Source organism: Ursus maritimus, unplaced genomic scaffold (genome assembly GCF_017311325.1).
Source record: "Ursus maritimus isolate PB19 unplaced genomic scaffold, ASM1731132v1 scaffold_13, whole genome shotgun sequence".
Lineage (NCBI taxonomy): Eukaryota > Metazoa > Chordata > Mammalia > Carnivora > Ursidae > Ursus > Ursus maritimus.
Genome location: NW_024423675.1, coordinates 58,224,552 through 58,242,100, shown reverse-complemented (window position 1 = coordinate 58,242,100; position 17,549 = coordinate 58,224,552). Strand labels below are relative to the sequence as shown.

The following is a 17,549-nucleotide window of genomic DNA, read 5'->3' as shown; positions in this document are numbered from 1 at the left end:
AGGAGAAAGAAAAAAATATTACTTTCATCTACTTTGTCAATTATTAAGTACTATCATAAATGCTATATCACTTTTACCTTCAGAAGGGCCCAATGAGATTAAAATTTATTGTACTCATTTTATAGATGTATAAACTTTGGGTAAGTGACCTAAATTCAAATTGATAATACACTACAGAACCATGTCTCAAACCCAGTCCTTCTGCCTACCCAGACACTATTTCCAAAAACAAAACAAAAAAGCCCACCAGCTAGCAACCAACTAAACATATACAACTGAGCCACTGAGTAAGATGGTAGATGACTGTGGAGACAAACCATTTAATAGCATCAACCTAAACAATAACCAAGAAGACTTTACTCAAAAGACAAAACAGTATGAAGCTTATACATCCACTGACCAAATAACAGCTAAACAAATTCTTTCAAAAATGAATTTTAAGCAATCCTCAATAAGGTTTAAGAGCCTTCCAAACTTTAACAAGGAAGCTCACTTTCTCTAAAGAATTTAATTAAAATAGACTAAATCCATCTTTCTCCCGAAGCTAAGAAATGTAGTATTTTCAGTCTGAGGGAAATTACTACAAAAGTAACATGGTAATAAATGTTGTGAAAAATTCCAAATATTGAAAGCTCTCATTCACTGCACACTATCCACCTACTGCTCTCTTAAGAAATGACCACTGTTAGACTGGGAGGCTGCCTTCCAGAATTTTCTACACCCACCTATGCGTACATATGTAAGTATTGTAAATAAGTATATGTATTTATGAAAAATAAATACACATTCCAGTGCAAAATTATACTCCTAGTAACTGTTTAAAACTGATTTTCTTCCTGGATTCAGTAAAACACTGAAATTCTTATAAATGTTGACTGGTAATGATAGTGGTCCAAAATCTTTCAAATATATCATGGTATTTTGTTACCATGCGTTCAAAAGTTTTGTTCAACAATTTCTCCAGCTTAGAAAATATGGGGAATATATCTAGTACTTTCTTTATAACTCATCATCTCTGTAATTTTTATCTATTATTAAAGTATGTAATATGAATATACTTTTCCAGGGGGACCGAAATATCCACGTTGACACTAAATGTTCTCAGCTGCAGCTTTTTTTCTTTTAAACTACCTTTCTTGGGGTGCTTGGGTGGCTCAATTAGTTAAGAGTCTGCCTTCAGGTCAGGTCATGATCCCAGGGTCCTGGGATCAAGCCCGGAGTTGGGCTCCCTGCTCCACGGGGAGTCTGCTTCTCCCTCTCCCTCTGCCCCTCCCCCTTCTCATGCTCTCAAATAAAATCTTTAAAAAAAAATTCATTAGAAACTTGCTCATTAAGATTAATATTTAAGACAGCCTGAAGTTTACCTTGTGTAATCCCATTTTATAAATGATAAAACAACTATCTCCTTGTCACCTATAATCTTTCACATCTTATTTTGACAGCAATCGTTTTGACTTTGCAGATTTTCCATGCTTTAAAATACCTGAACCAGGAGCCTTGTAAACAGCAGTCTGGGACAATCTAAAGGAAGTAGTTACAAAGTAGCCACTATTACTAAAATGTGAAAATTAGAAACATGCTAAAGATACAGGCTAATAGAGTAACGGCAATCCTCTCCCACAAAGAAGGTACAGGATATGTGAGCTTTGTACTTACTGGCTTTTTTCACTTTTCTGCACAGGGCTAGAAATTCTGAGGAATTGCTAGAAAACTGCCAGCTAAGGGGTGGCGGGAGTGTTACTACACAATACTTCTTTGCCAAGGCATGCACATTTTCCCATGGTACCTTATTTTGTGGGCAGGAGAGCAGGAGTATAGTAGTCTATTCCTTATCCTAACCCAAGTGTAGCATGAAATGATAATCAACTAAGAATCACCTATTCCCACTCCTCCTCTACCTCCAACACACAAATACTACCAACATCACACTAAAAACATACTGAAAACATTAAAACGACATTAAACTGAGACACAAAGAGCAGACATTTCTTTTAATTTGTTTGCTATGTGCCTCTGATACTAAACAAGTTTCATCATCTCTCAGTCTTAATTCCTCATCCATAAAATTAGTCTGTTAAATGATATACTATCACAGGTCTTGCAGGTCTAAAATTTGTAATTTCTGGAAATCGAGTTTAAGTATGGAAGTAACCAAGAAACCCAATCATAGAATCACACACTTTAGTTATGCCTATAGCTACAAATGTGTAACATGACTGTAATGGTCCTTAGCTACCCTATTCTAAAGTTAAAGAGAACAGAAATGATTCTCCAAGCAAGAAAACAAAATCTGTAAGTATAACCAAACATATACACACACACACACACACACACACACACACACACACACACAAATAACTCTTCAGTTTAAATTTTCCCTGGGACCTAAACAATCCAACTTCCTTTCATTTCAGTTCTTCCCTCTGTCTTCTGTAAAACATTAAAATTAAATGATATGAATTTTACATACTTTTAACTTTAGAAGTACTATTAATAATGAATTGGCCAAAATGAAAATAAAGAAAAATTCATTTGTAAATCCTCTCCATAACAAATCCCCATAAACCACATTAGCTGAAATTTCTCAAATAAATGCAGGTTCTATTTTTAAATGATATAGTCTTTACAGTCACAATTACATTCACAATTCCATGTTTACAATAACTTGTTTATTATAGACAAAATTAAGGTAAAAAATTATGTGACTAGGAGGAGCTAATAAAATGTTGAATGATATGAGTAGGCTTAATGTTAAATTCTACTAAAATCTCAAACAAAATTTAAATCTTTAATTTTATTCATAAATCATTCCATTTACAACTTAAATTTTAATTGCATAGAAGAACAGCATTTGTACAAGCAGAATTTAAAACCAAGAACATTCTATGCAGAGTTACTTTTAAATGTCCTCATATTCACAAATACGATATAATGGAAAGCATCAAAACCTTAACTTAAAAAAATAAACAAAAAAACCTGAAGAACATAAAGATTCTATAAGATTTTCCCCTACGCCTGCTTCTCTTCTTTTTCTGTATCATCTCCCTAGACAACTACACCCTATCCCAAATCTTCATCTTTTATCTATTCTCCTTAGATGCCTATATATCCGGCTGGGTATCTCCCACCCTTCATGTTCCACAGACACCAAATCTTCAAGATGTACAAAATTACTACTGTATTCGGCAAAATAGTAAAAGTAAGTATCTTTGGGTGGTTGAGATACAGGTACTTCAGTTCTTCCAAACTAACGATCTTTCTTTTATTCCAGGTTATTAAAAATGATCCCACTCAAACCCAACCCACCAAATTATCTTTCTCAAGTTTTTAGCTCCTCCAGATTTGCCCACCTTAGTAATTAATATTATACCATCTTATTTACCTCGTCACTTAACCAAAGCACTGGCACCACCCTCAACCTCATATCCAGCTCCCTATTACTACTAAATTTCTCTTGCATTCATCCCTTCTTCTTCTTCCTATTATTACTCTAGTTGAGCCCCTCATCTTCTCTATGCTAATTTATTCTCCCATCCCCTAATCTCATCCCCCCATTGCCCTGTCCTGCTCCAAAGATACTACTTATTTTTCTAAAATTTTAAAACCCATCAGAATCTCCATTCCCTTTTGACTAAAAATGAGGTCTTACACATAGTGTACAAAGGCTCTTTATCAAAAAATGATGGCCAATTCTCCATCATTCCTCTCAACCCCATCCCCTTCCCAAAGTTACCATTTCCTTGAAAATGATATTTACCCTCTGCCTCATGTAACATCTCCTTCCTCATTCTGTGTACATCATGATATATATGAAGAGCTTACACACAGTATACACAGGCTATATCACTACTTCTTGTATCATACTATTCATTACCCTACCTTCAAACTCTTTGTGGTAAAATGTTCCCATTCCCACCCCTATTAGACGATGAGCTGAGAAAATGAACACGGGTATCTAATTAACGCTGGTAACCACTCTGCAGAATATAATGCCTGATAGATGGCAAATACGCATGAAAAATAAAGCTCAAACAACCAGCAACTACTTCCCAGCAGCATTCTTTTCAAACGCTAGTTGCTATTACATGAAAACCTTCATGTATATCATTACATTCTAGCAATTGGAAAATTGTAATTAAAACGGAATAAATAAGTTATCTAATAATTTTGAAGGACTAGCAAAATAAAGGAAGCCCCCCCCCCACAGAATTATTTGGAATCATTAACTATTACAGCTCTAAGAGGCCTAAGACATCTTAATCCTCCGATTTTGCAAATGAATCAAAGTACTGACTGGGGAATTTTGTACAAGGAATGATATGCTAGCCTCTGGCCAACTCCTTTAAAATTTCAATACCCTTCAGTTACGTTGGTTACAAGCCTTGTTCTTGTCACCAAAGCAGAGACAGGCCTCTAAAAAAAAGTTCTGAGTTCTCTGACAGAATAGAGACAAGAATTTGAAAAATTCTGCTCAGTAAGAGGAACTGCTGTATAAATAAAAACCACATTTCTTGGTGTAAAAAAATTCAAAGATGTGAATACTTACAAAAGCAGTCGTATCTCGATAAACTTTTTTTAAAAAGGCACTTACTGGTTTATTAAAAGCTTGTAGAAAAACTACTCAAAGACAAAAGTCCTTTCTGCAACAAACATGTAACATGATAAAAACTCATTCTGATTATTTTTATTCAGTATTTAGCCAAGAACAATACTGAATAAAAATCAAAATAGATAACCTGCACACAGTTCTGGAGCTTTTATTAGATGAATAAGCAGTAGCCCAATCAAGAGACTTTTTCCTTATTTTTTTTTTTAATTTTATTTGTTTATTTGACAGAGAGAGAGCACGTGCGCACAAGTAGGGGGAGCTGCAGGCAAGGGAGAGGGAAAAGCAGACTCCCCACTGAACAGGGAGCCTGACGTGGGACTCGATCCCAGAACCCTGGGATCATGACCTGACCTGAAGGCAGACACAACCAACTGAGCCACCCAGGTACCCCAACATTTCCCCTATTTCAGGATAACTACATAAGCAACTGCTTTCACCATGGTCCTCAACTTTGGAGATTACCTAAGAATCATTCCCATTATATTACTCATTAAAGCTTTAAAAAAGACTAGCTGAATCACTATTATGTATTTGAATAACATTTTTTGAAGAATCTATAAAATACATGTATTTACCACTAAATTAAGTCTAGGTTTTCTGTCCCAATTAATGAAGTTGTCATTTTCTAGTGAGTTAATGTAGCTATACACTGAAAGCATGATGATTAAGAATCACTTTCAAATTAAAAATCACACTTCACAAAAAAGAGGTGAAAGCAGAGTCAAACTTTTTAAAATTTGCCCCTTTGCTGCATTTTTTATCAAGTTTTCAAGAAAATGTTTGCTTTGCAATTAATATGAGAACAATTTTTAATAGATAAAATGTCACTAAATGAGGAAAAACAATATGAATTTCCAGTACACATCCATACACAAAACCTGAATGTAAACTCCATGAGCGCAGGGGTTGTTTTTGGGTGGGGTTGTGTTTTCTTTTGGAATCTGTTTTGTACACTGTTAAATCTCTAGAACCTAGGAGAGTGTCTGTACTTGGTTGTAAGTGCTCAAAATTTTGAATAAATTATTTTCACTAAGGCAGCTTTTTAAATTCTGTTTTTGACATTCAAGTAAGCTTATTATAGAGCCTATAAGGAATATATTTTCTTGCTCAATTATAATTCTGACTTATAAGCAGCATGTTATTAATCAAGTTCTCAGGTTTCAAAGTTTGCAACAGGAGCCAGCAAAAAATGGCCCATGGCCTATTTTCGTAGGTTCTCAAGCCAAAGACACTTTTTATATTTTAAAAGAACTGTGAAAGACCAAAAAGAATATTCGTGAATAGAGACCTTAAGTGGCTAACAAAACCTAATAAAAATACTTACTATCTGGTCCTCTACAGAAATAGACTACTGCCCCCTGTAAATGGAGATTCCATTCACAAGAGAATGAAAGTTTTGCACACTTCCTTTCCCTTATGAATTGAATCTGCACTATTAGAAACAGATCTTTCACCTAAGACCTTCTCCCTAACTAAATTCCTGAATTTTGGCTTGTTATTTGATTTGAAGAATGTTAAGAAAAAAGATTTAACTATAGCATAAGTGGTTATGAATGCTGAAGCTAATAAAAAGGGAAGATTAAAGTTAATTATGTTTAATGCTTTCCAGACTAAAGAAATAACAAAAATGAAGAAAAAAACAAAATGGAATACAAACAGGAAAAAAAACGATCTAATTATATTTCAAATAAATAGCAGAACTACATTAAGTGGAAAAAACTAACCAAGCCATGTGTGAACACAGCATTTTGACTATATACTGTCAGGTTAAACAAAAAATGAACTATAAACAAGTATTAAATTCTAGTTAATAGGCTTGTTTTCAGAGACATATCGTTTAGCAATACTGAAACTACTTTCTGTGTGTTTCAGGTTTGGCCAAATAATATGTAAATACACTGCGGATAACAGAAACTAGTTTTCTCACTTTCAGAGAAAGGAATTACATACCGAATTGGAAAGGGGAAAGGCTAGAATGAACCATACAGTTGTTGGAATAGAACTGGAGACATCAGGGTGAACCCATGGCTTTTTAGATAGGCAGAGAGTTAAAAAAAAAAAAAAAAAATTTTATGTGTATACATATATATGTATATATACTTAAATTCTAGTTCAATTCATTAATAAATATCCACAGGAAGAAACCAGATCAGAGCTCCTTGGAGAAATGACTGATTCCAAGGCTAGGGTGAGGATATCTTACTACATAGGAAAGAAAGAGAGTACTCAAAAGATAAAGTGCACACATCAAAAGGACACAAGAGACAGCTTAAAGTAGCTCTGACTGGTCAAAACTGAGACAATCTTCATCAAAAAAACCCCCAATGAATAAAAAAGAATCCATGAGTTCATACTGGACATACATACATACATACATAAATGGGGAGAAGGAAAAAGCTCTTACAGAAGGCCAATAATAAAGAAATGATAGACAAAGAACATCACCTTTTGCCAATCATCCTAGGACTGATTCAGGCAAGAACTAAATGGATGCTTCCGTGGGTAAAAGTTTGATAAGCAACAAAGTATATGCTTAGTTTCAAAATACCTCCCCAAATGATACTTGTTAAAAGGGAAGAACAGTAACCTTACAATGGAGAAACCTTGCAAAAAAAGTTAACATCCCTAATTAGTGGGATAAATAGACATCATGCGCTTCCCAGGAACACAGTATCACTTCTGGTGTATTCCTGCCAAAAACGTATAACCTGAATCTAATCATGAAGCAACTGCAGACAAATCCATACTGAGAGAATTCTAAAAATAACTGGCCTATTATCATTAAATATCACCAAAGGTCATAAATGGTAAAGAAAGAGTTATAACCAACTATTTCAGATTAAAGGATACTAAAGAGACAAGATGAATGAATGCAAGATGTGGTGTAGGATTACTCTACTAAGGACATTAATGATATAATTAACGAAATCTGAATAAGAGCCGCAAATTACATTATACCATCGTTAATGTCCTGATTCTGATCACTGTACTGTGGCTATGTAAAAGAATATCACTGCAGAAAATAGTCATTTAAAAGTAAAAGGCATCATGAATTGCATTTCCCATCATAATGCCAGAAAAAAAAGTTCGCACGTGTTCATGTTTGTGTGGATAGTGAACAAAAAAAGCAAAAATGGTTAACATAATTAGGCAGAGAAACCAGGATGAAGTGTACATAAAATTCTTTATTATTCTTTAACTTCTCTATAAATCTGAAGTTTTAAAATAAAGTTCAGAAGTGTGAAAAAATAAAGCTAATTTATAGTTAGACACTATGCCAGTAAAAATGAATTGTGAAAAATTGAGTGAGAGTTCTCCTTTAAGCGTAAGAAAAACAACTAGAGGTTGAGACCTGGGGTCCCTTTCAGTCTCAGCTCTAATATGTAAAAGTAGCATTTTATTGGTAAAATCACAATGGTGGTCCATTTTCTAGTCAGTAAAAGGAGGGTAGCACCTAATCCTACTTTTCTCACGAGCTTATCCTAAAATTCCACTGAAACATGATGGTTGGGGAAAAGAGGGTCAAAATATAAAACACTACGTTATAAAATGGCTCACTTTTAACAGTGTTTGGTAAACAAAAAATTTTTCAAAAATACATAAGCCAGACATTTTTCATCACAGAAAGTAGACATTCCCTGTATGGTTTTGGCTTATAAAAATTTTAACTTACTCAACATTATTTTTACCCATATACTTCAAATATTTCAATAAATCCAAATACCCCTATTTTTTTTACCATAAAATTTTATAGTGTAAGACTCTTACTAAATTTTAAAAAACCATTAACTAGGGCTTGCTCAACTTATTTTTTTAATTAAAATATAACTGACAGAACACTGTATCAGTTTCAGGTGTACCAGTAAATCTTTTAGGTGCTGTGACCCAGTATAAAAAGATCTTTAAACATTTCCCAAGTTCTACACACTAAGATATAAGATGCATGATCCAAAGTGTTTCATCTTTCACTCACAAGCTACTCAAATTAGCCCTGAGGAGTCCAATCAAACTCTAAAAATTTTTACAAGAAAGAGACCAAATTTTATCATGTACTTAAGCAAAAGTTCATTTTAAAAATAAAAATATTTATATTCTTTCAAATTCATAAAGGCTTGGTCACCACTTAAAAAAAGCTTTTTTAAAAAATTATTTGCACCTGGAGGCTAATTCATATCTCATTGACAAAAGGAAACATTCTTAAAGCTGTTATCTTTCAGCAACAGTTATGACTCCAAAACAATTTTTTTAAAAATACATGACAAAAAATTTGGTATAAAATAAAACTTAATGTAGCTTATCTTATTCTGCCATTGTTGAAAACATAAGATGATATTCTTGTTTATTAAGTCCACTTGCTCAATCTCTATTTTGAATAGTAGATGAGCTTTCTTGACTCTAAGGCAAAAATGCTGGTAGAAGAATAGGCAGAACTGTGCCTGCAGAGAAGGGCTGCAACCAGCCCAATCCCCAGCAAAGCAACCCCAGTCAGTAATGCCTGCACAGCCTCACTAGCTCCGCAGCAAGGTCACTCACTGCACACAAAGCTAATGAAGTGGAACTAAAAAAAAAAAAAAAAAAAAAAAAAAGATTACAAGAATATCAGCTCCAAGAGGGTATGCTTCCTGCTTGTCTTGTTTACCACTATATACCAGCAGAAAGAAAAATGCCTGGTACATGGTAAGCACTTCAGTATCGGTTAAATGAATTAACAAATGAATGAAAGAATGAAATCCTAGGTCTTGCAAATCAACCTATATAAAATTATATTAAGTTGCAGAAGTATTTTAAAAACAAATTTGGCATACATTAACTTAATAGCCATAACTATCTTTAAAAAACATTAATATCCTATATTCCCCCATTCTGACTAAATGTAGTGATGTCAAGGTTACTAAGATACTTCCTGACCTACAGCAGATATCAGAATACATTTACATATCCTTCCCTAAGTTTCAAATATGGTGTATCAGAAATTCTTGTAAAGCAGAATTAGAAGACCAAATAAATGCATAAAATTAAAATCAAAGCACAAATGCATCGTTTACCATCAAACTTAAGATAGCATTAATTCAGATAAGAAATTACGGGCTATAGAAACATTTCTCATCAGCATTTATTTCTCATAATAGTAGCACTACCAAAATCTGCTCCTCTATAATTAGAAAACCAAAAATTTGTCTTTTTTTGTTTCTCCATCCCTACAGCATATCTGTCAATGATCTGTCATCTTATAGTTTGAAGAACTTCCTCAAAATATAAGATGTATTTCCAACCATCAAATTAAAAGTCTTATAATTTATTCATGTTAAACAGGTAATGTTATATTCCTTTTACAATACAGTAGAATTATGTGGAGCAGAATGCAAGTAAATGCAACAAGAGTATATATGATTTATGTTCACTATTAAGCACAGTAACTTTTTTTCAGTTAACCTCTTTTTTGTGAAGAAATTCAACTATTCCCTACATGTTCTCTTTAAGATTACTAATATATTAGAAGTGACAAACTTTATTCTGCTTCCCAATTACTGCCCATATAATCAAGACATCATTTCACTACCAATTTAAACCTAATATTTTCCAAAGGGCCTGCCTTATGTGCGTTATAATCATCTTACTATGCTTCTTGTGTCCATGCTGCTGGAAAAGCAGTCTGTACAAGCAGGAGTAGAGGCACAATCCTGAGAGAGAGGAGTAGAGAAAGATGTTGAGAAAACAAAACCAGATAAAATGAGCTCACTCGAGTTCAGGAGCTCAGCCAGTGTTCAAGGTCAAGGTTGATTACATTCTCTCATACCATTTTGAGTTAGAAGTTGTCCAATAACAGGAAAACTGGCCCTAGAAAGAGATATCTGAAATTCCATGTACAAGTAGTAATATCATCACTAATTCTAAGCCGACTAAACTTCTAAAAAAAGAAGCAAGTGATCGTGATCATAAAATATGACTATTTAGGAAACTAGGGAATACAGATGTCCCCTAATATCAATCAAAATTACTGTAACAAACTCAATGCTAGCTTAGAATAAAATGATAGAGCTATTTCAGTCTTGTGAAAAAAAATTTTTAAATTTATCTTGAATGATTAAGACTATAACACTCTCAAAGCAGAGTCTCAAAAATCATTATCATCAATCTCAATTACCCTTGTTTTCTAAATGTTTAAAATATTGCAAGGAAAAACCCCACAACTTTTACCAAAGCAAAAAAAAAAAAAAAGGTTTGAAAATAGCATAATTACAGAACAAAGCTTAGGATGGATTTAATCTAACTGGAACCTTCAAATGCAATAGTTCCCTCCCAAAGCTCCCTCCTTAATAAGTGAAAATAACAAAAATATCAGAGTTTTGGTTTAGAATTTTCCACCTCATCTCCTAGATTCCTACAGTGCCGTAAAACGACCTTCAAAAAAATCCTTAATATGTACTAAGTCCTCCCCAAAATTAATTTTATATTTAATCAAAGAATCTTCTAATATAAACTCTAATCAATCATTTACTTTACATAGAGAAAACCAAATGTCCAGAAATGTTAACGACCTTGGTCCAAGTCATTCAATTCCAAGTACATCATTCATTCATTCATTCATTCAAGAAATCTTTACTTGACACATAGTATATATTAAGGTACTGAACTATGTACTGAGGATATAAAGCAATGAAAAGATATGGTCACTATCCTCATGAAACTTATAGTCTGGTGGGAAAGACTATTACTATATTACTTCCAGTAATCACTAGAAGGGAAAGTACAATTTCTTTAAGACTGTGTAATGGGAACTAAATCAGTGATTCTCAACCAAGGTCTATTTTATTCTCCAAGGGGCACCTGATAATGTCTGGAAACATTTCTGGTTGTCACAATAATGGCACCTTGTGGGTAGAGGCCAGGATTACTGCTAAACATCATATAATGCACAGGACAGCTCCTCACGGCAAACAATTATCCAGCCCAAAATATCAATAGTACTGAGGTTGAGAAATTCTCATCTTAAACCACTGGGGCAGGGAGGGCTGAGTGAAGAGTTCCTTCCTTTACAACACTAATTATGTTGTATCTTTAAGGGAGTTCCACAAGACAGAAACAAAAAAAGATGGTTTGATTGATACAATTAACCAAAACACCCACTGGAAAGTTAAGACAGGAAAGAGGAAAGGAAAAGGAGACAGATTTCCTGATAGGTGAAAATGAAACAAAAAAATGCAATGTTTTCTAGCTGCTTCACATAAAATCCCTTTCTTGAATCACAAACAGAAAACATACAAATAAAAAACAAATTTCATAGGCTTTTATCATTCCCTCTACCTTTTCCACTGTTCACCATCCCATGTCTACTACTAGATACTGCTGAGATTATCCAAAGTCCTATAGTTAGATAAATGTACACTCTGGAAACAAAAGTGGAAATGGAGTAAAGCAGAGATGGGATTTCACTTCTGATGTGAAAGACAAGGCATGGAAGAGGAAAATGTCCTGGGTGTTAACGGGACTCTGAAAAGTCTGCATCCTCCAGTTTAAAGAGTAAGCTATCTGACCAACTGAGGAGTCCTAACGACAAAAAACACTAAAAATTTAGGCATCCTAAAGATAATAAAAGGTCCTAGAATCATCTCAGAATTTATGAACCAAGGTAAACCCAAAATTTAAATTGTGGTAATTTTCCTGACACATCTCACACCTACATATCCGGTCCTTTAGCTACCACTCAGCCTTTTCTGAGCAGCAAGACAAATGGATCATGATGGAAAAAACAACCACAGTAATGCAATAAGCTATACAAAGAACTTAGGGGGGGGAAATCTGATCACTAATACTTGATTATCTGAAAGTGTTAACTTGTTGAAGTATAGTAACGGTACTGACACTATTTTTTTAAGCCCTTAAAAATTAAAAGAATCCAATATACAAGTAAAATTCATCTCCTCCAGTTACTTTGCCTAAATGTAACCAATGCATAACTGATTCTTCGATTTGCCATGTATTGTTTTAAGAGTTCCTACGTTATGAAAATGCCCTCTCCAATTAAGTTATAATTTCCTAAGGAAAGAGTCATGCATTTCTATTCTTTTCCCTCTTTTCAAAAACAAAAAACAATAACCGTACCATAATGACCATCATACAGTGGCATTCTTAAGGACAGAGTACAGATACACAGCTCACATAAAACTGCTTTATTCGAGTAATCAATGTGGTCCTAAAAACGGAATTTAAGCAAACCAGTATGAGACTCTTTTCACTGAAGGGAGAACTCTAAACCATTGCAACAAGGATATGCCACCATCTTAGAGCAGCTACAGCTATGGCACTTGTAATGATAAAAACTCTTTTAAAGAGTTAACTGCTCAGGTTAAGCATAGACTCTTAGGGAGTCTTATATTCCAATCTGGACAAACTTTCTTTCATCATTTCAGAACTGACATTACTACTCACGGGAATAACTCATCACAAGGATGATGCTTAACTGTAAATTATAGCTTTCTCACAAAACTAGCACAGTGGGCACTTAAATATCAATTCTCGGGCCTCAATCTCACTGAACTCATGATAAGAGGAATTTACCACGTAAAGGATCTTCTGACAGTGACTTTGAACACAGGAAAGGAGAAGCCACAGACCACTTTGAGAGATTATGATAGGTGGGAGTGGGGGCAGCTGCACATGTTGACCATGACTCATAAATATCCTACATAAGGTCGTGGATTTTCAGACTGTAACTCATCTGCGCTTTGTAAATTAAAAATCTATATTAACCTGGGGTGCTTGGCTGGCTCAGCTGGTAGAGCATGCAACTCCAGATCTCAGGGTTTTGAGTTCAAGGCCCATGTTGGGTGTAAAGATAACTTAAAAATAAAATCTTAAAAAAACAAAACCAAAATAAACAAACAAAAAACCATATTCTTAACTTTAATATTTCTGGCATGTTCCTATTTTCAAGCCAATGCTAGAAGGGGGGATGGTCTTTAAAAACCTGAGAATTAGCAAGCCATAAAACCTAAGCATTTCATATTTTATATAGGCCTTTAAAAGCCAAATTCACTCTAAGTAAACATTCTAAAACAACCTTTTCTTCTAATACTATAACTCAAAATTCCTTTATTTTTGCACTCTGCAATACATAATTTAATGGAAAATATTCACTACTGAATTATTCCTTATTATATGCTTATTTGCAACACCATTTTTACATCAGCAAGCATTAGACACAGAAACTATATTCAAAATCAGAAAAAAAATTGTCTTTTGTGTTTAAAATAAAAAGTATATTCTTCTGAATCTTCTTTGAATGTAATTCCTTTCCCAAATTCTGTGACTGTATTGCTATTACTAAGCTAACTCCACATTCAAACATGGTGAAGTGTGAGCATGTTAGTAAATAAAGGAGTTAAAAGATTTTCTAAGGTCCCCTGAAATCCACAGGGAGAAAGGAGAGAGTGCTACATACACTAAAATGGGAATGCTACTGCCAATCTCAAATTCCTGTAAAGGTTAGATGAGAAAAAAGATGAAATATCTAGCTAGCCATGTAAATGTTAGGCCCCCTATCCTTAATGGAAATACTAAAATGAAAACCAATATACCATTTCTACTCCACTGTGCTCTATTGTGACAACCATAGGGTAGTAACACCTTTTTCTATCAACGAAAGCCTAATCAGAATTTGGGGGGGGGGTGCTGGGAGTAAGGGATGATACATATTAGGAAGCCCCTAGACAAACAGAAAAGATAATCAAAAAGGTGTGGGGTAGAAGCACCTGGCTGGCTCAGCGGGAAGAGCGTGAAACTCTTGATCTCCAGGTCATGAGTTCCAGGCCCATGGTGGGTGCAGAGATTACTAAAAAAAGTAAACTTTAAAAAAACGGGGGAGTGGGGCAGTAAAATCAAATAACTGCAGTGGAAATGAAAGGATTTTTTTATATAGAATTTTTAAAAGTTTAACATTCTATAGAGCTGTACCACTATATGTAGCAAATAAAAAGGCTACATAGAGCTGTTTTCTTTCCTGCACAGTTGTGAAACTATTAACAAATAAATTGGAACATATAGTACCATTAAATACGTTTTCTTCTAGAATTTAAGCTCTGTAAAGTATTGCTGGGAGAACCAAATTTTCTAATTATCAGCTATAAATTCAAAAACAAAATGAAGAAAAGATTTCCAAGTCTATTGTTCTACATACTAAGAAGTGGCTTAAAAAGAGAAAGAAAACCCAATACCAAAAAAGAAAATCCTTTACAAAAAAAGTGTCTGCTTTCATATAACTGTGTCACTACTATGTACTCTAACATGGACAGTCCAACTCACATGAATGTTATTTAACTTTCAGCCCTTTGCTAAGCTTCCCAAATGTCAATTCTTAAAGAAAGAAGAAATAAAAGAAATGAAACTGTGAAACAGCTTTTAAAAGTATTGTCCTGTTCGGATTACTACAGCACTGTCTGGTATTTTAAGAGGTGAATATTTAAGATTTTGTTCATCATACTATCGAATAGAGTATTAGCACTTCACACCAAAAGTTCGGAAAATTTATGCGACTTTAGTTAACATCACATTAAAAAAATTTTTCCAAGGCATACAGACAAGGATAATTCTGGTTGCGTAGATGGGTACTTGTTATGTTTAATGTTTGCACTAAGGTCTACTTAAGTCGGAGTTTTAAAAAAATTTATATACTTTATCGAAACCTGTCTTTTAGACTAGTAAATTCAATTAAACAGTGAAAACTGGACACCTGCTTTTCTAGTGTTAGATTTTTACATATGAATGAGCCCGTGGGAAACGCTTCCCCAGCATATTCCCCTCTCGAAGCATAGACCTCTCTCCCTACTCTTTGTCTTTACGTCTGATGATGAGAGAAGGGGGAAGGTATAATAAATCGCAGAAAAACCTTGCCTCCCGATCAGCCATTCTCTTAGCTTAAGTCCCTAGTTGGCACGTTACCTAGCCAACAGTGTCTCAAATATAAACAGTACGTACAACGTGACCATAGATCATCACCTCTGTAGGTTCCCTTCCTGTACTACCCCCATCGGTCCCTGCCTCATTAAGGGCCAAGGGGAGGTCTGGGCAGTGATGTCCAGCGAGCAGTTAAAATCCCGCAGGCCCAGGAAAGAGGTGGGCGGGCCAAGCCTCGGCGGAACTGACCCCGAGAGACCTGCCTGGAGCCTCCGGGGGAGGGCCCAAAGGGGCCTTCCCTCCAAACCCTCAGCCACTCAATAGGACGCTTGGAGACACCGGAACCTCCCTCCGCCCCGGGCGGCCCTCCCCCAGCCCTCCCCTCGGACTCGGGGGAGGGGCGCGGGGCAGAGAAACACCCCTCCCCCTCCCCCCCCCGACACAGCTAGGCCGCCACTCGCCCCACCCTGGGAAACCCTGCAGGCCCGCACCCACCCCGCTCGCGCGGGCCTCGTCCCGGTGGGAAGTGTGGGTAGGAGGGGAGGCTAGACTGCAATACCAACCTCGCTATTGAAGGTTTTCACAGCCTCCATGTTGTCGGTGCGGAGGCCCCGAGCCCGGCGGCGGAAGAGGCGGCGGCCACTGCACTGGGTGGGGAGAGCGAGATGGGGGCGGCGGCGCGGCCGCGAGGAGGGGCGCCGGTGGGAGACCCGGCCGCTGCGACCCCGGGACGGGAGTGGAAGGGCAAGCACTGGCAGGGAAGGATTCCCTCAGGGACAGCGAGGCCCCGGCATGGCCGCTAGGGCGGGCGGAGCGCCGGTCTGGGGAACACTGGCGCTGCCGGGGCGGGTCGGCAGCGGGCGGGGGAGGGGCTGGGCCGCGGCGCCTTCTCTTCTCCGCCCCGCTCGGTCTCGGTCCTCCGCCCTCTAGCCCCGTCCCCTACACTCTCCACCCCCTCCTTCTTCTTCCTTCGTCAGACTCCTGTTTCACCTCCCCGCCGCTCGGGCCGCAGGAACCAGCAGCGCACAGCGAAGACGGAGGAGGAAGCGCTGGCAGCAGCGGCTGCGGCATCCAATATGGCGGACGCGAGTCGGGCCGCGCAACTCGCAGATCCGCGGCGCCGGCCAGCGCGCCCCCTGGTGACTGGACCGCGCGGGCCCGAGAGGCCGCGCGGAAACCATCGAGCGAGCGCGGGCCAGAGCGTCGCCGCCCGGAGGTCCCGCTCCGCTCGGCCCGGGAGCAGCCCGCGCCTCGCCCCCTCCCCGCGCCTTGCAGACGCGGGAGCGAGCGCTGCGGCCTCGTGGGTCGCCTCGGCCGGCCCTTGGAGGCCCCTTGCAAAGCGTTACTCTGAGGAATGCCTAAGTGTTCCCGTAACGCGACAAGTTTAGGAAGTAATCCACGTTTCCGTTGTTTCCAAGTAGATTGGTTCCTTTACGTGAGCTATTGGGTTCAGTTGCCTTTCAGAACTTTACTGGACAGTGGCCTAAAGGTTAACAGCCGAAAGAAAAGTTCCTAGTCATTCATCTATTTAGTAACGATGTGTCCATGCATTTTAATAGCGTCGGGAGGAAAAGTGAGAAACAAAAGCTTCGGATCCGGGTGGGGGCAGGGGGACAAGGGAAGCACGCACACAGCCTGCAAGCAGCTCCGAGCAGGAAATGCACGCTGCATAAAATCCAGGGGGACTGGTGCACAGACAATGAGTGCATTTTTCTGTGCGGCGGGAAGCGGGTCCCAGACCCACAAGATTTGGATAGGTGGAAGGGAACTCATGTTTAATGGAAGATGAATTATTCTAAAGGAATTTTGTCCTGGGTTAAAACGGTGAATACAGTAGTCCTAGATGAAATAAGAGATGCTGCTAGCAAAATGCCTTCTCTCACTTTGTGCAACGTAAAATAACCAATACCAAATTAAAAGCGAGCATTAATTGAAATTAAAAGGGTGTACCACTGAACCCCCAAAGGCCGCTGTCCTGTTGCTGAGAGTCTTTTTCAGCCGTTTACTCAAGGGGAAGGGAGGAAAATGGCAGAATTTTATGCTGGGG

At 37.4% G+C, this 17,549-nt stretch overlaps 1 protein-coding gene across 12 annotated transcripts in view; it reads right to left on the bottom strand.

The window, feature by feature from the left end:
* Positions 1-16,609, bottom strand: part of SCAF8 (SR-related CTD associated factor 8) — a 216,711-nt gene extending 200,102 nt beyond the window's left edge. For 9 of the 12 annotated variants that reach the window (XR_005834413.1, XR_005834417.1, XR_005834412.1 and 6 more), the window contains exons 1-2: positions 16,066-16,595; positions 10,228-10,290 (exon numbers count right to left, since the gene is read on the bottom strand). Coding sequence is in view for 6 of the 12 variants with exons in the window: in XM_040627988.1 (XP_040483922.1) it covers positions 10,228-10,290; positions 16,066-16,095 (93 nt within the window). In the remaining 6 variants the exon portion in view is untranslated. Of the gene's footprint in view, positions 1-10,227; positions 10,291-16,065 lie in introns of all 12 variants that reach the window. The other 3 variants (XM_040627993.1, XM_040627992.1, XM_040627991.1) reach the window with 3 other exon arrangements.
* Between the last annotated feature and the right edge of the window lie 940 nt (positions 16,610-17,549).